The sequence below is a fragment of the Schistocerca cancellata genome, chromosome 2, assembly GCF_023864275.1.
Source record: "Schistocerca cancellata isolate TAMUIC-IGC-003103 chromosome 2, iqSchCanc2.1, whole genome shotgun sequence".
Classification (NCBI taxonomy): Eukaryota; Metazoa; Arthropoda; class Insecta; order Orthoptera; family Acrididae; genus Schistocerca; species Schistocerca cancellata.
In genome coordinates this window covers 208,557,294-208,582,249 of record NC_064627.1, presented here as the reverse complement: position 1 = coordinate 208,582,249, position 24,956 = coordinate 208,557,294, and the positions used below count along the sequence as shown (strand labels likewise).

General features: G+C 40.8%; 1 protein-coding gene across 1 annotated transcript in view; it reads left to right on the top strand.

The window, feature by feature from the left end:
• LOC126144536 (uncharacterized) overlaps positions 1 to 24,956 on the top strand; it is a 191,867-nt gene that overhangs the window by 86,162 nt on the left and 80,749 nt on the right. Inside the window, exons 7-8 of the mRNA XM_049915497.1 lie at positions 4,819 to 4,980; positions 17,860 to 18,035. Coding sequence (XP_049771454.1) covers positions 4,819 to 4,980; positions 17,860 to 18,035 — 338 coding nt within the window. The remainder of the gene's footprint in view (positions 1 to 4,818; positions 4,981 to 17,859; positions 18,036 to 24,956) is intronic.

The following is a 24,956-nucleotide window of genomic DNA, read 5'->3' as shown; positions in this document are numbered from 1 at the left end:
GGTAGGAGGTGGGAACTGTTGGGTGGAGGTTGTGGGGACAGTAGGTTGAAGACAGGATAATTTTGGGAGTGGAGAATATGTCATAAGGATAATGCCAATCTGTGCAGTTCAGATAAGCTGGTTTTGGATGGGAGGGTCCTGAGGTCCTGGGTTGTGAAGGTATGAGAGCTATATGTCTACGCCCATTGCGGCTCACGTTAGAAGCAGTTGCAGTCAGACCTTAGTGCCTGGAGACAGTATCCATGTGTGTGAATGACTTGCTGTCATGTAAATGTGTGAGAGCTATACTTCTTAGGAAGAACAATGCCAAAAAGCTTAAATATTTCTAGTATTTTTTTCTTTGTATCTGCATCCAAACCAACAGCTACTCTATGTGATGAGTAGAACACAATCCTTTCTCCATCCTGGACTCTCCACTGTTTGTAATGTTCTAAGGTCCATAAAATAACTTTATTCTGTAAACTTGGACAATAAACTAGGGCAATGACCAGTATCAGTTTTAATTTATATTTGGATATATTAAAATCAAGCATGTTGTGTTCAGCTTCAAGTTATACCACAGGATGACTCATTTTGTTCTTGGCCACAGTTTGGTGAGAACCACTTAGGTAGACAACTGGTTGGTAGTCATACAAATATTAAAAGCAGAACTGATATATGACAGGGCTGCTTTCTCAGGTGTCCCAGCCTCAAAGAGATGGATAAGCCTGTGACAGGACTGGAATAGGAAGAGGAGGTTGGGGGTTTGGGCAGGTCTTTCACGTGGGTCTTCCATAGGGATGCAATCCCTGTAGTAAGGGTATGGATTGGGAGTGGCATATGAATGGACTAGGATGTTGTGGAGGTTGGATGGTTGATGGAACACTACTTTAGGTGGGGCGGGAAGGATCTCAGGTAGGATATCCCTCATTTCAGGGCATGGTGATAGATAATCAAAGCCCTGCTGAAGGATGTGGTTCAGTTGTTCCAGTTCAGAGTGATATCGGGTGATGAAGGGGGTGCTTCTTCTTAACTGGTATCTGGTGGTGGCGAGAGAATTGCAGGTGTTCTAACACCCTCCATCCAACAGTTTCCACCTGCTTTGTCCTGTCACCTCTTCCCAGTTGGTATCCCCTCACCCTCACTGTGCTCCACACTTTGTCAGCGCACTCATCAACCGATATTTTTCCCTTCTGTGCTCCTCTCCTTTATGCTCCCCCTAACCACAGTGCAAGAATATCAATAGGCAGTTCTTACGGTGCACTCTTCCCACCATCAATTATCCTTTTAACTCCTTTTCAAATAACAGATGGAGGCCCCCATCACCAGAGCTCCAGAGCACAACCTTTGTCCCCTTCTTTAGCAGCTACCCAACATTTGGCAAGTCGCTCAGTGATCCGGCTGGGTACATGCATTGTCAAACCCAAATTGGCCCAACCAGACCCTGCCATCAGGCACTGCTGCTCCAGCCCTCCTCCTTCCATCATGTGCTGTTTGCAACTCACTGCCTCTGTACTGAGCCTCCACACTTCAACTAGGAAAACCAAAGATAAGTCACAAGGGAGTTGACTACCAATACCAGTGCCAGAGGTAGTTAGGCCAGCAAACTGAGCCACTATGACTCACATGCAATGCTTAAACCACTCTGTCACATTATGCATAAGAAAATCAAGGCAATATGGATAAAAAAGTCAAGGCTGGGTTTAATGGATCTGAAGATGGCAATACATATTGCTGAAACTAGTAAACCAGTAATTTTGTTAACAGTGTGATCATGGGAAATAAATTGGTTTTCACAAGAAGGCTACAGTACAATATTTGAATAATTACACCTATTTTCAAATAAAAAATCAACATTACATAAATAAATTTCATATGACACTAGAAATAATATATCCAAATATAAATTAAAACTGATACTGGTCATTGCCCTAGTTTATTGTCCAAGTTTACAAAATAAAGTTATTTTATGGACCTTAGAGCATTACAAACAGTGGAGAGTCCAGGATGGAGAAAGGATTGTGTTCTACTCATCACATAGAGTAGCTGTTGGTTTGCATGCAGATACAAAGAAAAAAATACTAGAAATATTTAAGCTTTTTGGCATTGTTCTTCCTAAGAAGTATAGCTCTCACACATTTACATGACAGCAAGTCATTCACACACACTAAGGTCTGACTGCAACTGCTTCTAACGTGAGCCGCAATGGGCGTAGACATATAGCTCTCATACCTTCACATGAAACAACTCACACACACACACACACACACACACACACACACACTCACACACACACACACACACACACACACACACACACACATATGGCGACTATCTCTGGGTGCTAAGGCCTGACTGTGACTGCATCTGACCTGAGAGCAATCTGGTGCAAATTGCTACTCATCTCAGATGCAGCTGCAGCCAGGCTTCAGAACTTGGAAGCAGTAGCCATTTGTGTGTGAAGGTTGTAGTGTGAATGTGAAAGAGCTATACTTCTCAAGAAGGGCAATGCCTGAAAGCTTAAATACTTCTGGTATTCTTTTCTTTGTGTGTCTGTGACTCAACACCTCCTCTTTGTGGTGAGTTGTACCCCATATTTTCCATATTGTAGTTAAAAACATTACAATTTTATACACACCTTTTATGTAAAATACCCTTTTGTAAACCCTTTTTCTACAAAATTGTAAGGAAATGATTATATTTTATTGTATGAAACACTTTGCATTCACTACACTGTGGAGCCCTGGGAGACAATACCGCTTGCTCTAGTCCAATCCCCATCTGTTTGAGGACTCATCTCCTTGGGAATTTCTCTGTTTTAATTATTCCAGTGACTTCCCATAGCGATACAATGAGAAAGAGAATACAACATATTCTGTATCAGTAAAATAATAATGTTTTGTGGAAAACCTGAAAGAGACAGGATTAATCCTATACTAATTGAAATACTCAGAACATTCATACAGCAAAATTTAGTTATTGGTTAAAGAGATGGAAACTGTTTTCAAGCCTTCACTGATTTTGAAATTGAAACAAATTACTCAGTTCATTAACACTGGACTTCATTAGTACAATAACTTAAAAGACAGATTTGCAGCACAGCGGAGGTAAGCATAATAATATCTTGAAAATAAAATTTACCGAAGGATACAGGTACGCATCCTTAATCATGAGCTCAACGAAACACATTTACACAACTTGGAAGTCAGTAACAGACTAACTCTGTAGAGAGTACAGCTGCTCTTGCACATTGTACATGAACAAAGATGTTATTAGTGTCAAAGACTGTAGTTTATGATACACTATTCATCTCCGATGGGTAGAGTCCTCACAAGTGGTTACACGAAAATCAATATTTCATTTCATCATTTTTAAACAGTCTGTTATGTTTTTTCCTTATAAGCATTACTTTCATGAAGATATAAAATTATTTTTAGGTTTTCCATCTGTTGCCTCCTATTAATTAGATATTTCATCACAGCAAGAATTGTGCTCTGCATGTAATCACATTTTATGATTTAGTGAAGTCTGTTACATCAATAAGTTCTTTATTTTACAAACTTTTTAACTGAAGACGTTCATTTACAAAATAAACTACCACAGAGACAGCACCTCTGTCAGTTTCCTTAACTATCCCTTTATTACATATCGCTTCTTGTATTTCTCATTATTAGCATCATTACAGATACCTCATTACACTTTGTCACTGCATCTTCCTCATTACACTTCAACACTTCGTTGAGTCCTTAATACTTCATTACATGTTACTTCATTTCATCACTGTTAAGTACTGGAAACCCTGCTTTGCCTTTCTTACAGCAACTGACCTTAAAGAATGACACTTTACAGCAACAACCAACCATATTATGGACAAAACTTTACCTCTCTTTATAAAAGACAAAAAATTATTTATCACAGGCATTGCTTTACTTCAAACAACATTTTTCTCCTTATTTCAGCCTGAAGGGCTTATCTCAAGACAAACAACATTGTTCATTTTTCTTTAATTTCCTTTACTTTAGCCTGAAGAGCAACACTGTAACATTAGTACTGTAAAGAACTTTCTAATCTATCACTGAATGTATTTTCAATTTTAATGGAGTGAATTATTTTAGCACTGTTTTTAGATATTGTCTCAACAATTCATGACAGTAGTGAGCCAGAAATCATTAATTAGATGTATAACTCTAAGTATAACTGTTTTAAACAGAATGAATCAAGTGGTGTAGTAACATAATTTTAGTTACATTTAAAAATGCTGCAGAACATTTTGTTTTTGGAATCAGAGTTACTCCTGACTCCCACACTTACTTTACACTTGCATTAGAAATATATGAATAGAAAAATTTGTGATGAGATGACAAGCAATAGGGGCAGATCAAAAAAGATCTATTGGTTTTGTGGGAATTATACTGGGAAGATTATTTTTAAAATGTAATTTATACCTCACAACCTTTCACCTATACACAGTTGTTGTATTGGCATCTGGAGTAGTTTCCTTATATGAACTGCTCTTATCATGTAGCTTCCTTATATTCATTTTGTAATTTCCATATGAATACTTTCCTGTACTACAATATATAAAGAAACATATTTTTTACTTTCATTTGCTATTTTGTGTACTGCTTTGGACTAGACAAATTAGTTTTCATTTTGTGATTTAGTCACTGCCTAGATTGTCCACCTGCATGTTAAAAACTTCTTGATTTGCAAAAGTATTTTTAATTTTTCTTATTTTCTATATTAGGAACTTATATTTATGTAGTATAAATGAGACAGATTTTATTTGAAGCAAGCAGCTTTATAACTGCCAATAATAGAGATTTGATATTTTATTAGGTGACCTGGCAGAAGTTGTCATACACCAGGGACCAAAATCAGAGGCAATAAAAATTGGCACTCCAGGAGGCTGGAATGATTCAGTAATACCACATTGGTATTTTATCAACAGAGCAGAACAGACACAAATGACAGATGCAGAAATCAGAGGTGGTCTTGATGGTAAGTACTTTCATATGTACCAGATTTCAACACCTACTAATGTTGTGGAAACAGGACCTCATGAAAGAGTTCATATCACTTTGAAAATCTATTTAGATTATGTTGCAGATATTATTTAGCTAATTCTATAGCATCAAAAGCCAAAATTATATATATATAGGACGGTAAGGAGTCATTCCAATCCCGGCAGCAGAAAGACTTACCTTAGGGGGAAAAAAGGACAGGTATACACTCGCACACACACACATATCCATCCGCATATACCAACATATATATATATATATATATAAAAAGAAAGATGATGAGACTTACTGAACAAAAGCGCTGGCAGGTTGATAGACGCACAAACAGACACAAACATACACACAAAATTCTAGCTTTCGCAACCAACGGTTGCCTCGTCAGGAAAGAGGGAAGGAGAGGGAAAGACGAAAGGATTTGGGTTTTAAGGGAGAGGGTAAGGAGCCATTCCAATCCCGGGAGCAGAAAGACTTACCTTAGGGGGAAAAAAGGACAGGTATACACTTGCACACACACACATATCCATCCACATATACACAGACACAAGCAGACATTTGTAAAGGCAAAGAGTTTGGGCAGAGATGTCAGTCGAGGCGGAAGTACAGAGGCAAAGATGTTGTTGAAAGACAGGTGAGGCATGAGCGGCGGCAAATTGAAATTAGAAATTAGCGGAGATTGAGGCCTGGCGGATAGCGAGACGAGAGGATATGCTGAAGGGCAAGTTCCCATCTCCGGAGTTCTGACAGGTTGGTGTTAGTGGGAAGTATCCAGATAACCTGGACAGTGTAACACTGTGCCAAGATGTGCTGGCCGTGCACCAAGGCATGTTTAGCCACAGGGTGATCCTCATTACCAACAAACACTGTCTGCCTGTGTCCATTCATGCGAATGGACAGTTTGTTGCTGGACATTCCCACATAGAACGCTTCACAGTGTAGGCAGTTCAGTTGGTAAATCACGTGGGTGCTTTCACACGTGGCTCTGCCTTTGATCGTGTACACCTTCCAGGTTACAGGACTGGAGTAGGTGGTGGTGGGAGGGTGCATGGGACAGGTTTTACAGCTGGGGCAGTTACAAGGGTAGGAGCCAGAGGGTAGGGAAGGTGGTTTGGGGATTTCATAGGGATGAACTAAGAGGTTACAAAGGTTAGGTGGATGGCGGAAAGACACTCTAGGTGGAGTGGGGAGGATTTCATGAAGGATGGATCTCATTTCAGAGCAGGATTTGAGGAAGTCGTATCCCTGCTGGAGAGCCACATTCAGAATCTGATCCAGTCCCGGAAAGTATCCTGTCACAAGTGGGGCACTTTTGGGGTTCTTCTGTGGAAGGTTCCAGGTTTGAGGAGATGAGGAAGTGGCTCTGGTTATTTGCTTCTGTACCAGGTCGGGAGGGTAGTTACAGGATGCAAAAGCTGTTTTCAGGTTGTTGGTGTAATGGTTCAAGGATTCCGGACTGGAGCAGATTCATTTGCCACGAAGACCTAGGCTGTAGGGAAGGGACCGTTTGATGTGGAATGGGTGGCAGCTGTCATAATGGAGGTACTGTTGCTTGTTGGTGGGTTTGATGTGGACGGACGTGTGAAGCTGGCCATTGGACAGGTGGAGGTCAACGTCAAGGAAAGTGGCATGGGATTTAGAGTAGGACCAGGTGAATCTGATGGAACCAAAGGAGTTGAGGTTGGAGAGGAAATTCTGGAGTTCTTCTTCACTGTGAGTCCAGATCATGAAAATGTCATCAATAAATCTGTACCAAACTTTGGGTTGGCAGGCCTGGGTAACCAAGAAGGCTTCCTATAAGCGACCCATGAATAGGTTGGCGTACGAGGTGCCATCCTGGTACCCATGGCTGTTCCCTTTAATTGTTGGTATGTCTGGCCTTCGAAAGTGAAGAAGTTGTGGGTCAGGATGAAGCTGGCTAAGGTAATGAGGAAAGAGGTTTTAGGTAGGGTGGCAGGTGATCGGCATGAAAGGAAGTGCTCCATCGCAGCGAGGCCCTGGACGTGCGGAATATTTGTGTATAAGGAAGTGGCATCAATGGTTACAAGGATGGTTTCCGGGGGTAACAGACTGGGTAGGGATTCCAGGTGTTCGAGAAAGTGGTTGGTGTCTTTGATGAAGGATGGGAGACTGCATGTAATGGGTTGGAGGTGTTGATCTACGTAGGCAGAGATGCGTTCTGTGGGGGCTTGGTAACCAGCTACAATGGGACGGCCGGGATGATTGGTTTTGTAAATTTTAGGAAGAAGGTAGAAGGTAGGGATGCGGGGTGTTGGTGGGGTCAGGAGGTTGATGGAGTCAGGTGAAAGGTTTTGTAGGGGGCCTAAGGTTCTGAGGATTCCTTGAAGCTCCGCCTGGACATCAGGAATGGGATTACCTTGGCAAACTTTGTAAGTAGTGTTGTCTGAAAGCTGATGCAGTCCCTCAGCTACATACTCCTGACGATCAAGTACCACAGTCGTGGAACCCTTGTCCGCCGGAAGAATGACGATGGATTGGTCAGCCTTCAGATCACGGATAGCCTGAGAACAACATGCCACCCTGCACCTTAAAAAACTATCCAATCTCCTGGTTTCCCACCTCCAGAAATGCAACTCACTCACCCTTTGCAACCTTTCCAGCAAATCTCAACCTCCTCTCATTGCACACAAACCCAGTCTCTCCCATCTACTCAATCTCCCACTTCCAGCTCCACTCCCTCCAAAACCTCAAAATTCCAATCAACACAATCTGGAACCACAACACCCCAATTCAGTAGTTAACCTTTCCTCCAAACCTCTCTCCCAATCCGAAACCTCTGTCCTATCCAAAGGCCTCACCTTCAGCCCCACTCCCAGATTTAACCAAACAGCCCTCGTCAAAGATTTACTGTCCTACACCCATACTCTCTGCTGGAAATATCACTTTGCCACGAAGAAAAAAGATCCTAATCCTACTACTAATGATCCAACTCCCCAAGACACGATCCAAATTGAACCATGCCTGGAACAGTTCCGTCCTCCGCCACAGCGGGACACACCTCCTCTTCCTCAAAATCACCCTCTCCTAACCTTCCAGGAATTTCTGACTTCCAGCCTTGCCTCTCAATCCTTCTTAAAAAACCTTAATCCTACTCCCAACATTACCACTGCTGAAGCCCAGGCTATTCATGATCTGAAGGCTGACCAATCCATCGTCATTCTTCCGGCGGACAAGGGTTCCACGACTGTGGTACTTGATCATCGGGAGTATGTGGCTGAGGGACTGCGTCAGCTTTCAGACAACACTACTTACAAAGTTTGCCAAGGTAATCCCATTCCTGATATCCAGGCGGAGCTTCAAGGAATCCTCAGAACCTTAGGCCCCCTACAAAACCTTTCACCTGACTCCATCAACCTCCTGACCCCACCAACACCCCGCATCCCTACCTTCTACCTTCTTCCTAAAATTTACAAAACCAATCATCCCGGCCGTCCCATTGTAGCTGGTTACCAAGCCCCCACAGAACGCATCTCTGCCTACGTAGATCAACACCTCCAACCCATTACATGCAGTCTCCCATCCTTCATCAAAGACACCAACCACTTTCTCGAACGCCTGGAATCCCTACCCAGTCTGTTACCCCCGGAAACCATCCTTGTAACCATTGATGCCACTTCCTTATACACAAATATTCCGCATGTCCAGGGCCTCGCCGCGATGGAGCACTTCCTTTCATGCCGATCACCTGCCACCCTACCTAAAACCTCTTTCCTCATTACCTTAGCCAGCTTCATCCTGACCCACAACTTCTTCACTTTCGAAGGCCAGACATACCAACAATTAAAGGGAACAGCCATGGGTACCAGGATGGCCCCCTCGTACACCAACCTATTCATGGGTCGCTTAGAGGAAGCCTTCTTGGTTACCCAGGCCTGCCAACCCAAAGTTTGGTACAGATTTATTGATGACATTTTCATGATCTGGACTCACAGTGAAGAAGAACTCCAGAATTTCCTCTCCAACCTCAACTCCTTTGGTTCCATCAGATTCACCTGGTCCTACTCCAAATCCCATGCCACTTTCCTTGACGTTGACCTCCATCTGTCCATTGGCCAGCTCCACACATCCGTCCACATCAAACCCACCAACAAGCAACATTACCTCCATTATGACAGCTGCCACCCATTCCATATCAAACAGTCCCTTCTCTACAGCCTAGGCCTTCGTGGCAAACGAATCTGCTCCAGTCCTGAATCCCTGAACCATTACACCAACAACCTGAAAACAGCTTTCGCATCCCTCAACTACCCTCCTGACCTGGTACAGAAGAAAATAACCAGAGCCACTTCCTCATCCCCTCAAACCCAGAACCTCTCACAGAAGAACCCCAAAAGTGCCCCACTTGTGACAGGATACTTCCCGGGACTGGATCAGACTCTGAATGTGGCTCTCCAGCAGGGACACGACTTCTTCAAATCCTGCCCTGAAGTGAGATCCATCCTTCATGAAATCCTCCCCACTCCACCAAGAGTGTCTTTCCGCCATCCACCTAACCTTTGTAACCTCTTGGTTCATCCCTACGAAATCCCCAAACCACCTTCCCTACCCTCTGGCTGCTACCCTTGTAACCGCGCCCAGTGTAAAACCTGTCCCATGCACCCACCCACCACCACCTACTCCAGTCCTGTAACCCGGAAGGTGTACACGATCAAAGGCAGAGCCACATGTGAAAGCACCCACGTGATTTACCAACTGACCTGCCTACACTGTGAAGCTTTCTATGTGGGAATGACCAGCAACAAACTGTCCATTCGCATGAAGGGACACAGGCAGACAGTGTTTGTTGGTAATGAGGATCACCCTGTGGCTAAACATGCCTTGGTGCGCGGCCAGCACATCTTGGCACAGTGTTACACTGTCCGGGTTATCTGGATACTTCCCACTAACACCTACCTATCCAAACTCCGGAGATGGGAACTTGCCCTTCAATACATCCTCACTTCACGTTATCCACCAGGCCTCAATCTCCGCTAATTTCAAGTTGCCGCCGCTCATACCTCATCTGTCATTCAAGATCTTTGCCTCTGTACTTCCTCCTCGACTGACATCTCTGCCCAAACTCTTTGCCTTTAAATATGTCTGCTTGTGTCTGTATATGTGTGGATGGATATGTGTGTGTGTGTGTGTGCGAGTGTATACCTGTCCTCCTTTTCCCCCTAAGGTAAGTCTTTCCGCTCCCGGGACTGGAATGACTCCTTACACTCTCCCTTGAAACCCACATCCTTTCATCTTTCCCTCTCCTTTCCTCTTTCCTGATGAAGCAACCGTGGGTTGCGAAAGCTTTAAATTTTGTGTGTGTGTTTGTGTGTTTTTTTATTGTTTGCAATTTTAATAGGTATCTCATTTTATTTCTGTTTCTGGTAATTTTCTCAATTAATTCCAGCTTGACTTCAAATATATGACCTCTTTCACTGGCACTTTCTTGTAATCAATTTCATATACACTAATAATTGTTTTACTTTTGACATACAGTCATATAAACAAACCTGGAATACTGTCATGTGGAATTATCATTCAGTTATATATTGCTGTAATATCCATCCCCATGAATGATGACAACTTACAAACTGAATTAAATACAACCCAACAAATAGCATCAAACAGTGGGTACACTCCTGCCTTTGTGAGCACCATAATGCATAAAAAACAGAAACAGCAGGTTTCCTCTCTTCTTTACCATGTCCTCAATCCGCCACCACAAGACATCAATAAAGATAATATTATGAAAGGGATAGACTGCTGCTTGCCATATAGTGGAGACGCTGAGTCGGAGACAGGCATACAAAAAAACTGCTAAATAAGTAAGTTTTCAGCCAAAAGGCATTTGTCTAAATTAGGCAACATACACGCACACACACATTCATATATATCCAACTCACACAAACATGACCGTGTGTCACATATTTTATTTACATTCAATAGTTTTACATTGCATTCTTACTGAAAGAATTATAAAACAAACATTAACAATTGTCATCTTTGGAACCCGACTAAAATACTCTGTATGTATACTAGTTTAATATCTTTGATCCTATAAAAACTTTATAGCTACAAATATTTGTTATTGTACCTAATGGTGGCATATCAAATGAACATCAGTTTGTGATATAAAATACTAAATATCATAGAGCATTACACCAATGTTTTGTGTATTTTCATTAATAATGTATAAGATATTCCATCAAGGGTTGACAGAATGCTTAATCAATGCAATTTTAAACTTCCTTAATTTGTCCATCTATGAAAAAATACCATGCATTAAAATACTCCCTACCACCACCCCTCCCTTCTCATCTCCACACACACACACACACACACACACACACACACACACACAAAGTAATCACAAGTAGTGTCTATCTGACAGATATTATGAGTCGAAGTGTGGAAATGTGTACACAGAGTATTCTAATATTTGTTAAACTGTGTACAGAATTTAGTATTCTCTTTCGCCTACTGTACCTCAAGCAATTAATAACAGAAGATTTAAGTAACCATATGATGAAGACTGCTCTATGTTGTATGTTTAGTTTTCTCAACATAGTGTGTACTGTTTGAAAGTTTTGTTAAGTGTTGTATGCTTCTGTTACACTATTACTTTTGTTATAGGACATGAATTTTCATTATATCTGTAGGTTTCAAATCATCCTAATCTATATCTACATCTACATCTACGTAGATACTCTCCGAATCACATTCAAGTGCCTAGCAGAGGGTTCATTGAACCACCTTCACAATTCTCTATTATTCCAATCTCGTATAGCGCGTGGAAAGAATGAATACCTGTATCTTTCCATACGAGCTCTGAATTCCCTTATTTTATCGTGGTGATCATTCCTCCCTATGTAGATTGGTGTCAACAAAATATTTTTGCATTCAGAGGAGAAAGTTGGTGATTGGAGTTTCGAGAGAAGATTCCATCGTAACGAAAAACACTTTTCTTTTAATGATTTCCAGCCCAAATCCTGTAGCATTTGTGTGACACTCTCTCCCATATTTCATAATAATACGAAACGTGCTGCCTTTCTTTGGACTTTTTCGATGCACTCCAACAGCCCTATTTGGTAAGGATCCCACAATGTGCAGCGGTATTCTAAAAGAGGATGGACAAGCATAGTGTAGGCAGTTTTCTTAGTAGGTCTGTTCCATTTTCTAAGTGTCCTGCCAATAAAACGCAGTCTTTGGTTAGCCTTCCCCACAACGTTGTCTGTGTGTTCCTTCCATTTTAAGTTGTTTGTAATTGTAATACCTAGGTATTTAGTTGAATTTATGGCTTTTAGATTAGTCTGATTTATCATGTAACCAAAGTTTAACGAGTTCCTTTTAGCACTCATGTGGATGACCTCACACTTTTCATTATTTAAGGTCAACTGCCACTTTTTGCACCATTCAGATATCTTTTCTAAAATGTTTTGCAGTTTGTTTTGATCTTCTGATGATTTTATTAGTCAATAAACGACAGTGTCATCTGCAAACAATGAAAGCCAGCTGCTCAGATTGTCTCCAGAATCATTTATATAGATAAGGAACAGCAAAGGGCCTATAACACTACCTTGGGGAATGCCAGAAATCACTTCTGTGTTACTCGATGACTTTCGGTCAATTACTACAACTGTGACCTCTCTGCCAGGAAATCACAAATTCAGTCACATAACCGAGACGATATTCCATAACCACACAATTTCACTATGAGCCGCTTGTGTGGTACAGTGTCAAAAGCCTTCCAGAAATACAGAATCAATCTGAAATTCCTTGTCAATAGCACTCAACACTTCACGTGAATAAAGAACTAGTTGTGTTTCACAGGAATGAGGTTTTCTAAACGCATGTTGACTGTGTGTCAATAGACCATTTTTTTCAAGGTAATTCATAATGTTCGAACACAATGTATGTTTTAAAATCCTGCTGCATATCGACATTAATGGTATGGGCCTGTAATTTAGTGGATTACTTCTACTATGTTTCTTGAATATTGGTGTGACCTGTGCAACTTTCCAGTCTTTGGGTACGGATCTTTCATTGAGCAAATGGTTGTATATGATTGTTAAGTATGAAGCCTAATTAGTATACAGTCTGGACCAGAAGACTTGCCTTTATTAAGTGATTTAAGTTGCTTCGCTACTCCGAGGATATTTACTTCTATGTTACTCATGTTGACAGCTGTTCTCAATTCGAATTCTGGAATATTTACTTTGTCTTCTTTTGTGAAGGCATTTCAGAAGGCTGTGTTTAGTGACTCTACTTCAGCAGCACTGTCTTTGATAGTATCTCTATTACTATCGCGCAGAGAAGTCACTGATTATTTCTTGCCGCTAACATACTTCACATACAAACAGAATCTATTTGGATTTTCTGCCAGGTTTCGAGACAAAGTTTCGTTCTTGAAACTGTTATAGGCATCTCACATTGAAGTCTGCTCTAAATTTTGAGCTTCTGTAAAAGATTGCCAATCTTGGGAATTTTGCGTCTGTTTGAATTTGGCATGTTTGTTCATTGTTTCTGCAACAGTGTTCTAATCCATTTTGTGTACAAGGAGGATCAGCTCCTAAGAATGTAGCACTTACATTCAAGTGAAATTAGTCCCATACTCAGGGAATTAGTATATGGGAGCAGATGTAGGACTCCTGTATTGATGTGGACAAGGTCCTAGTGGAAGTGGTTTGTTGTTGCCTACCTCTGATCTGTATCTGTGCTGTGTGGATGACTGACATGACTGCTTGTACTGTGCAGTCTTGAGTTTTTGTTGTTACATATCAAATGAAGGCTATGTGCCAGCACACAGCCTTCTTCTCTCAAATAGCACCCAGCAGAAGTTTGGAATTTAATCCAGGAAATTGGTGCAAAGAGTGGCAATCAGGAACCTTACATGACCAGCAGGATTCAAACTGACTTACTTCTGAGTTGAATGTCAAGGCACAGATGTGTATTAGCATCCTTGGCTAAAGAGGAAGGTCCCGACTTATGTTAGTCTGTTGTAATATCAAATCTTCTCATAATTTAATTATATGCATTAACTGACTATTCTGTTGGTTTTTGGTAAGATATTTTGTACATTACAAACAAAAAACAAATGACACTTGTGTAATATACTACAGTGTTTATTATTTAAGTAGCTTGTTTCCAGCTGTTAGCTTGGTACCTCTAGAATGAATTTCACTCTGCAGCTGATTCAAACTTGGGATCTTTGCCTTTCGTGGCAAGTGCTATACGGAGTGAGCTACGTGAGCACAACTCATGACCCATTCTCACAGCTTTCCTTCCACCAGTGCCTCATCTTCTACCTTCCAGACTGGCAGCAGTAAAGGTCTGAGGACGGGTTCTGAGTCATGGTCGGGTAGCTCAGTCGGTAGTTTATTTGTCTGTGAAAGGCAAAGGTCCCAGGTTGGAGTCCTGGTTCAGCATACAGTTTTAATCTGCAAGAAAGTTTCATCTTGGTACCTGATCGTAACCTAAAATCCAAAAACTAGTTAGTTAAATAATTATTACTGTAGAATATTACAAGTGTCATCTGTTTTCCATTCTTTCACTGCTACAGATGTGCTCTCTGCATTCTGTGCTGAGGTGTCTTTTGTTATGGCTGTACTGCTCACCAAATGCTGGTGCCTGTGCTGGGAGGCAGCTTTCTGGTCAATATGAAATACTTATCATATGATTTTTCAAAATCTATTAGATAAAAAATTTTGCTTTTTGTGCATCTTATGGTCTGACATCTTCACTTGACAAAGAATTGAATTTCTTATCAATACCCAACATCCCTACCCTGCTGCATCAAATTACGTATAACACTGCATGAAGTTTTAAAAATTTTGCAGAGATAAAAATGGATTGCATAAAATTTACTCATACAGTCCAGTGAATGAATGATGGTCCTGCATGGTGCTCACTGTTCTGTCCATGCGGACTTGCCAACTACTATGAACAATTCATCATCCAATTTTACTAAAACAATTGGGTGAAAAATTTTGATTTTTGTGCCTCTTACAGTCTGGTATCTTTGCCCAATATGCCATAGTTACTGCACTGCATCATATTAAGTAAACCAGTGCAAGAAATTGTAAAGATTTTGCAGAGTTTAAAATGCATTGCATAAATTTTGCATATGGTTGATTTTAGGTCATACATTGCAATGAATTAAATGTAGATAAGATTTTGATATTTTATTTAAAACTGAGAGCAGAGCAATATCTCATTCTTTCTCAAAGTATTGGGTTTTATAACTGAAGGATGGTCATGCCCAATATGCCCATTCACATCCTTGCAGTTCATGACTCATGTGGTCATAATAATTGTTGTATCTCATAAAAGCTTCAAGATATTAAAATAAACTTTCTTGTAAATGACAGAATGCAATGAGGCACATATGTCATATGATAAATACTCAAAACTTTTTTATTCACTGTGATATGGAAGTAATTTGTCCACAATAGTGAGAAATTGGCAGCTCAGGATGTATGCAGACTTCCACAGCACTGTACGAAAACCAAAGTGACATGCTTGTACATGTCCACAGCACCTAGCATAACAGGACTTATACAATAATAGTAATTTTATTTTCATTTGGCCATTACAGCAATAGACAACGTCAGGCATATAATACAATCTTACTGTTAATTCAAAGAAAACAGGAGTCATGTCATTAATACTACAAAATTATATTACATTTGAAATAATCATTTATGTAATAGAATGGGTGAGCAACTATCCATTCATACAGTTTTTGTTTGAATGCTTGTTCAGGTACTTTTTGTACATATTGTGGAAGCTTATTAAATAATTTGTGCTCCATCAGTTCACAGCTGTGAAGTGACTTTGACTGCCTATGGTAAGGAGTATAAATGCATCTGCTCCTTCTCATGTTGTAGTAGAAATATATATTTTCTCTACATTTTGCTTCTAGTAACTTCTTTTTTGTGTGGAGTAAAATCTAGTAAATATATAGGTTTATTACAGTCATGATCTTTTGTTCACAGAACAATGGTTTGCAGTGTGTTTTATAAGGAGAATCAGTAATTATCCTTGTGGTTTTCTTTTGTAGTGTTAGGATGTCACACATTGAACTCGAGTTCCCCCATAAAATAATACCATATGTTAGGATGCTTTGGAAAAATGCAAAATACAACATTCTAACATAATTTTTGAGGTACACAGTCCATGAGTTGCCATTGCAAATACATCACTCTAGACGGTTTACGTTGACCCCAGGATAATTTTTCATCTATATATATATATATATATATATACCTAAAAACTTAACAGAACTAGGATCATCTGATGGAGGCTTGTCTTTTAGACTAAAAACCACCTGCTGCATTTTGTTATCATTCAGTAGGAAGCCATTTGCTTTAAACCAGTAGGATGCTTGAGCCACTGTCTCTGCAACACAAGCTTTGAGGCTCCCTGTGGTACACCTATTTTAACTAATTCAATACTGGACTTTTCTTTACCTACACAAACAGCCTGCTTGAGATTCTGTAGGTGTGATGTTAATAGTTTAAGGCTGTTACCTCGAATACCATAGTACTTCATTTTGTCTAGGAGTATTTTATGCTCTACACAGGCAAGAGCCTTAATTAGATCACGAAAGGTGACTTGAGCAAATCCTGTATCCTCAACACTTCATGTATGTGTTTGACCACTGAATCTATAGCATCAACAGTTGACAAGTTTTTCCTAAAACCATACTGTGATTTGCAAATTATGCCTGCATTTTCAAAGTACACGGATAACTGTTGGTATATTACACATTCAAACACATTCAAGAGAGCAGGGAGTATGGAAATTGGTCTTGTAACTTGAAGGTGAGTCAATATCTCCTTTTTTATATATTGGCAATTAACATCTCCTTTTTTATATATTGGCAATTAACCTATTGCAGGTAGTGCAAGTTTTTTGTTCATGTCTACCCCTACCACTTTTATTGCTTGGAGAATTTCTTTAGGCAGCACTTTCTTGCCTACCTGATTTCTATGCAGTCCATGTCTTGTAAAATGCTCTCTGACAGAGTTGGTTGCCTCAGTGAAGGTTGTGTGCACAAAACTGCTGCAGATCTTTCTGAGTTTTTGGTTTGTTGCAATGATTTCACTATTTACACATGATTTTTCAATTATGTCATGTCAGTAAGGAATTCTTACAACAAATACTTTTGCTTGTGATGTTTTTCCTTGTAATTCTTTCAGTGCTTTTGCAGCAAGGCTACTCTCATTTTTATACACATTGTTATCTATTCCAATTACAACATGGTTCACACCACCTTTTACTGCAGTTTCACAGTTTTTCAGCACTTCTCATAAGGGAGCTCCAGGTTTTGCAATTCCAGTGACTTTATAGTCTGACTGTATACTGGACATGATTGTAGCTTGTCCCTTACCATGACTCATTTATAGAACGTAAATTTCTTCTTTTTCCTTCACTGTTTATTTTTCTGTTTTCCATTCCTTGTTGTCACATATCGTGTTAACACCATGTTTATGTTTAACAGGACATAAAGGAAACGAGTTGCCGCAGGCACTTTTTTGGTTGATAGATGTGTATGAGCAGTTTCCTGTATAGACACACACAACAGTGAAGGGGTTAATTAAATGAGTACAAAGACATTTATCTTAATATAAGTGAAATGTACATTAATTTCTTCCATTTCATTTAAATTAAACCAAGCATGATGCAGCTAGAAAGTTTATTTTTTATTTGATAACAAAAGAAGCAGCAGAAACTGAACCTACATACTGTTCACTGTGTTCTTCCTTGAATTCAGTGCACAAAGTACGTAATGCCAATAATAAAACTAGTATTCAGGGCATTTTCTTCTCTGCTGTCTTCCTCTTATATAGCCTCTCAATTTCAGGTTTAATAATTGCAAAGAATATTGTATCATGGAGAAGTCAGAAGCCAAATCTTAGACTGTCACATATTCTACAACAGTATTACTCAGAGAAAGGTGTTCTAAACACACCGTACAAAGCATGCTCCAGGCGAGAGCAGTATGCAGCTGTCACACCAGAAACTGAAATGAAAGCTCAGGTTAGTAACATTTTCAGTACATTTTAAGATGCTGGTACTTTGAAGTCGAACATGTATGTGTGCTTATTGCAAATAAACTTGAATGTATTTGCTAACCTGTAGTAGAAAACTGTTTCTTTATGCAAACAGTCACAAGAGTTAATAACCCTTTGGAAATACTGTAATTTTTCTTTATTTATTTATATGCAAAAAAGTAGTGTTCATTTAATGGATGATTTATTAAGCAGAAAGGACAAACCTCAAATTCCTGCTTCTGATCTTGCCACTCTCATAATGGCTGTTAGCAGAGTTGCATGTCTTGTCACTGACTAATTTGATTTCTTGTTTCAGTTTCACAAATATTTTCACTGCACAATTAAAATATGCAAAAAAGGGTGCTTTTTCATAGCAGCATGTTATTTGTACCAATTTATTTATTTTCTGCATGTAACACCAATGCATGTTGACCAATACAAACTATGTACATTTACAGCATTGTTTGTGCATACATATAGATATGTTTACAATATTGTATAATTATTTAATTTATATGGTAGGATAACAATCCACTCCTTAGTGTAACAGTTTTTTTATACACAAATTAACAGTAAAATTACTGCTAGGGCAGGACTGTTGCTTACATTATTATGCATGTTAGTTTCAAGTTACATGACCATTTAAGGATGAAGTACTGCTTAAGTCACATTTTAAAAGTGCCTCCAAACAATATCTGAAAATCATTTGGTATCAAATTATGACAAGTATCTCCTTTCACATAAAGGTTTTTTTTTCCTGTTAGTGTTAATCTTCTGTTAACAATAGAAAATATATTTATGCCTCATATCATAGCTGTGGATTTGTCTGTACATATTTGTCACCTTAGTGTTTTATTTCATTCACATAATAATTCATAGCATATCATTTATATGAAATAAATAGTGTAACAATGGAAGATAATGTATATTGAGAAAATCAAGACAAAAGAGATTCTGGCTCACAGACAGATGATAAAAGCAAAAATCAGAGCATAATTTTCACTATGTCCACATAATCATTTCTATTTCATTTTCTCAATTTGATGGCACTCTCAATTCATTTAGCTGAAGTGATGGATATACAGTTGGGCGGGGGGGGGGGGAGGCAAGGCGATTAGATTGCTACACACTGTAAGATAACAAGCTGAGCTGCAGACAGGCACAACAAAAAGTCTGTTACACACACACACACACACACACACACACACACACACACACACACACACACACACACACAAAAAAGCAGGCACACTTCATTCACTCACAATCACCATCTCTGGCTCCTTTAGGTGGACTGCTACATTTATGTTCAACAAAAGCAGCAGTCAAAAGTGGGGCAGGGATAGGGAGGGAGAGAAGAGTTCTGTCTGTTGGAGTGTCCAAGGACCATGTAGCAGGTGGCAGAACAAGGCTCGGACAGCAGTGGGAGGCTGTGGGCAAGTGGGCAAGAGGGGTGTGAAGAGAGGAAGAGGGGGGGGGGGGGGCGAAGGCAAGTGGGAAAGGAGAGGAGAGGAGCAGAGAGGGCAAAAGACAGGTGAGTGCATTGGCAGAGACCAAGCACAGTGTGGGGATGAGGGGATGTGAATTGTAAAGAGGTCTAGGACGTAAGGGACAGAGACTGTTGGGTAAGCATATGGGGGCAGTAGGTTATCACAGATTATAATTTTGGAAGTGAAGAATATGTTGTAAAGATAGCTCCCATATGTGGAGTTCAGAAAGACTGATGGTGGAGGGGATAATCCACATGGCCTGGGTTGTGAAGCAGCCATTAAAATCAAGCACATTTTATTCAGCTAGATGTTGTGCCACGGTGTGGTCCACTTTGTTGTTGACCACAGTTTGGTGGTGCTATTCATCTTGATAGAGAGCTGACTGGTAGTCATACCAATATGAAAATCTTTACAATGACTGCAGTGGAGTTGGTAAATGACAGTGCTGCTTTCAGAGGTGGCGTCGCCTCTGAGGAGGTAGGATAAGCCTGTCACAGGACTATGGTAGGAAGTGCTGGGTGGATGATTGGGCAGGTCTTGCACCTGGGTCACCTGTGGCAAGGATCTCGTACTGGGAGTGGCATAGGGATGGGTTAGGATGTTATGGAGGTAGGGTGGGTGACAGAATATCGCTTTAGGAGGGGTGGGAATGATCTTAGGTAGAATGTCCCTCATTTCAGGGCATGATGGTAGATAGCCAAAGCCATGCCAAAGGATGAGGTTCAGTTGTTCCAGTTTTGGGTGGTACTGGGTGATGAAGGGGGAACTCCATTGTAGCAGGTTTTTGGGGGTGGTGAGAGGTTTGGCAGTGTGTGGAGGTATGATGGAAATCTTTTTGCAGATTTGGTCTGGGGCTTAGTGCCTATTTGTGAAGGCTTTTGTGAGACCTTCAGCATACTGGCCAAGAGAGTTCTTGTTCCTGCAGATACGCCATTCCCTGGTGGCCATCTATATGGGTGGGATTTTTCGATGGGAAAGAATGGCAGCTGTCAAAATGCAGGTTCTGTTAGTGGTTGGTGAGTTTAATGTGGACAGAGGTGTGGATGGAGCCATCAGAGAGAGGAGGTCAACATCCTGGAAAGTGGCACACTGGGTTGAGATGGACGAAGTGAAGTGCATGGTGGAGGAATGAGGATGTGGTCTGTTGGCCTTAAGTCCAGATCATGAAGACATCATTGTGAACCTGAAACAGGCTATGAGTTTGGGTTTTGGGATACTAGGAAGGTTTCCTCTAGATGGGCCATAAAGAGTTTGGCCTAGGAGGGTGCCATGCAGGTGCCAATGGCTGTGCTGTTGATTTGTTTGTATACTTCCCCTTCAAAGGAGAAATGAGTGTGTGTTAGGGTAAAGTTAATAAGGTTTGTGAGGAATGGAACTAAGTCATGGGTTTAAGTAGTGGATTTGGAATCTGTAGGATGATGAGAGATGTAGTGCTCAATAGTGGCAAGACCAAGACCATGAGGGGTATCAGTGTATAGGAAGCGGCATCAGCAGTGACAAGTAAGGACCTAGGAGGTAAGGAGGTGAGGATGGTGGAGAATCAGTGAAGGAAGCCGTTGATATCTTTGATGTGAGAGGCTAGATTTTGGACAAATGGTTGGAGGTGTTGGTCAGTGAGAGCCAAAATTATTACCATAGGTGCACAATAACAGCTACAATAGGAAATCCAGAATTGTTGGGTTTGGAGGTTTTGGGAAACATTTAGGAAGTGGTTGTATGGGTCATCGTGGAAGTGAGGAGGGAAATGGGTTCAGGGAAGAGGTTCTCGGAAGGGCCTAAGACTTTAAGACTTCTCTCATGGAATCACTCTGGCATCGTTACTAGGTGGAGCAGTCAGACAAGTGGCAGAGGTCTTCCACTAGGTGGTCACTGCAATTCATAATGACAGTGATGGATGGAAAGACTCTGGGAAGAACTGAAGAAGATAGATATAGAAGATGGATACATTAATGTTATAAAGACAATGTGCAGAGGCCACAATTGTAGAATTAGAACACCATTGGGGAACACTGAATACTTCGAAATAAGACAAGGACTTAAGCAAGGAAGTATTCTATCTCCTGCACTTTTTAATGTTGTGATGGAGGGAATGAGTAGGGCAGTTAAAGATATAGTAAAAGAAAAAGACAAAAAGATGATTTTTGCAGATGATATGGTAATATGGGGTGATAAAGAGGTAGATGTACAGTTACAGCTTGATGCGTGGAAGGAAATAATGAAAAGGTATGGATTAAGAATAAATAAAGATAAGAGTGAAGTAATGGTATTTGGAAGAGAGAAAGGAATCAATGGAAATATTACCTTGAATGGAGAACCCCTCAAAGTGGTAGAAAGTTTCACTTATTTCGGGAGTGAAATATCTAGGGATGGAAGAATAACTAACGAAATTAATAGGAGGTTACAGAAGGGAGGCAATTTCTACCAAACAATAAAACATCTGATTTGGAATAATGAAGTTTCAGAAAGAGCAAAACTCCTGATGTATAAGAATTATTACTTCCCTATTGTCACCTATGGTGGAGAAACATGGACAATGAAAGAAAGGGACTGGAGCAGACTGCAAGCAGGGGAAATGAAATTTCTCAGAGCAGTTAAGGGAAAAACAAGAATGGACAGAGTAAGGAATGTAGAGATTAGAAAGGACCTCAAACAAGAAAGTATGAGAGAAGAAATTGAAAGAAAGAGATTAAGATGGAATGGGCATGTTAAGAGGATGCATGGGCAGAGACTCCCCAAAATTATGGAAGAACTAAAGATGGATGGGAAACGACCTAGAGGGCGCCCAAGAACACGGTGGAAAATGGGAGTGCGAATATCTGTTGAAAGGAGAGGTGTGACCTGGCAGCAAGTGGAGGAAGAAAAGTGGTGGGAGGACCGAGCCAAATGGAGAGGACTCGTCAGCACCCAGACCCGGCAGTAGCTGGAGCGGGATTCGGATATAGATAGATATAGATAGATAGTGATGTATCCTCTCATTATGTAGTGCTGCGACTAGCTAGTAGAAAGCCTTTGCCAATTGTCTGACTTCTCCACCTATAAACTCTGCCAGAGTGATCCCATCCCAAAAGGCCAACATAAACTTCAATCCCTGCTTACAGCCTTCAGGCCTTCCCAGGACCTCTCCCCTGAATCCATTTCCCTCCTCACCTCCATGACACCCTGCACACAAACTTTCTACAGGCTCCCCAAACTCCACAAAGCTAACAATCCTGGATGCTCCATTGTAGCTGGTTCTTGTGTCCCCATGGAAAGAATTTTGGTCCACGTTGACCACCACCTCCAATCATTTGCCCAAAATCTAGCCCCACACATCAAAGATACCAACCACTTCAGCTTATCTGCAGTGACAAGAACTCCCTTGCACAGTACGCTGAAGGTCTCAAAAAGTCATCACAGCAGGCACTATTCCACAGACCTAGTCCACAAACAGATTTCCCAAGCTCTATCCCAACACATCCTCAATCCTCCCACCACTATGAGGAACCAGCTACAATGGGGCACCCTCTTTGTCACCCAGTACCATCTCAGACTGGAACAATTTAACGACATCCTTCGTAGGCCTCTGAATGCCCTGAAAAGAGGGACATTCTACCCACGATCCTTCCCAACCTTCGTAAAGTGGTGTCCTGTAGTCCACCCAACCTCCACAGCATCCTAGTCCATCCCTATGCCAATCCCAATCCCAGCACTTGCCAGAGGGATCATATCCCTGTGGAAGACCCAGGTGCAAGACTTGCCCAGTCCACCCACCCAACACTTCTATTCCAGTCCTTGTCATAGGCTTTTCCTACTCCATCAGATGCCAGGCCACCTGTAAAAGCAACCATTTCACATAGTATCTCTGCTGCAATAATTGCACAGCTTTTTATATTGTTATGACTACCAACCAGCCGTTTAACAGGATGAATGACTGCTGTCAAATTATGTGCAAGAACAAAGTCAACCACCCTGTGGCACAACATGCAGTTGAACATAATGTGCCTGATTCTAATTGTTGCTTCACAACCTGGGTCGTTTGGACCCTCCACTCCACCACCAGCTTTTCTGAACTGGACAGATTGGTGTTATCCTTACATCACATACTTCACTCCCGAAATTATTCTACTCTCAACCTACGATAACCTACTGTCCCCACACTCTCCATCCAACAGTTGCTGCCCCCTCTGTCCTACACCTCCTCCCATTTCATGTCCCCTCACCCTCGATGTGCTCAATCTCTGCCAGTACATCCATCCCCATCTTTCCCCTTCTCTGCTCCTCTCCTTTTCCAATGCCCATCCCATTCCCCCTCCACCCAGCATCTCCTTCCTCATAGTGTGCTGAAACTGCCCAAGCCTTGTCCTGCTGCTTTCCACAGTAGTCCCTTTACACTGCCAGAAAGCACTCTTCTCTTCCCCACCCATACTCTACAAACCCTCCCCCTTTTCTGCCCCACTCCCGACTGCTGCCCTCGTTCAGTGCAATAATTGCAGTCTGGCTCAAGTAGCTGGAGACAGCAATTATGTGTGCATGATGTCTACCTGCTTGTGTGAATGTGTGTGTGTTCTCTTTTCTTTTCTGAAGATTGTTTGGCTGAAAGCTTAGTGTGTAACAGCCTTTGTGTTGTGCCTGTCTGCAACTCAGGGTGTCATCATTATGGTGAGAAACAATCTATACTTTTTATGATTGTTGATATTCCAGCCTGGACTTTCCATTGATTGAAGATTAGGATAGACTGTCCTGTCAACATTGAGGTCATTAGTGATGGAGCACAAGCTCGAATTGCCGCAAAAATGCAGAAGGAAATCAACCATGCTCTTTCAAAGATATCATTCCAACATTTGCTTGGAGCTATTTAGTGAAGTCACAGAAAACATAAATTGGGATAGTCGGATGTGGGTTTGAACCCTTGTCCTGAATGTAAGTCCAGTGTGCTAACCAATGCGCCAATTTGCTTGGTGATATCCAAGTTAAGTGGGTCTTGCACTATGAGAAGACCACATTATGGTGAAAGTTTGTCACCCATTTTCCCATATAAAAGGTATTTTAGATAAACTGCAGTATGTCTGTGTTTTGCACATTAGACTCCAAGAATGGATTGTTTTATATTGATGTTGTAGAGGTGAGCCAAAAGTATAAGCCTACTTTGTTTGTGACATACTTAGGAGAGTTCCAGTGCAATAAAGTTCATTTTATATTATTAGATGTGTCTGCAGTTTTCCAATGCTTTATAAATAATGTTTCTTGGATATTAGCTCTAGAGAACACTGTATTTACTAGGTGATCAAAAAGTCAGTATAAATTTGAAAACTGAATAAATCACGGAATAATTTAGATAGAGAGGTACAAATTGACAAACATGCTTGGAATGACATGGGGTTTTATTAGAACCAAAAAAATACAAATGTTCAAAAAATGTCTGACAGATGGCACTTCAT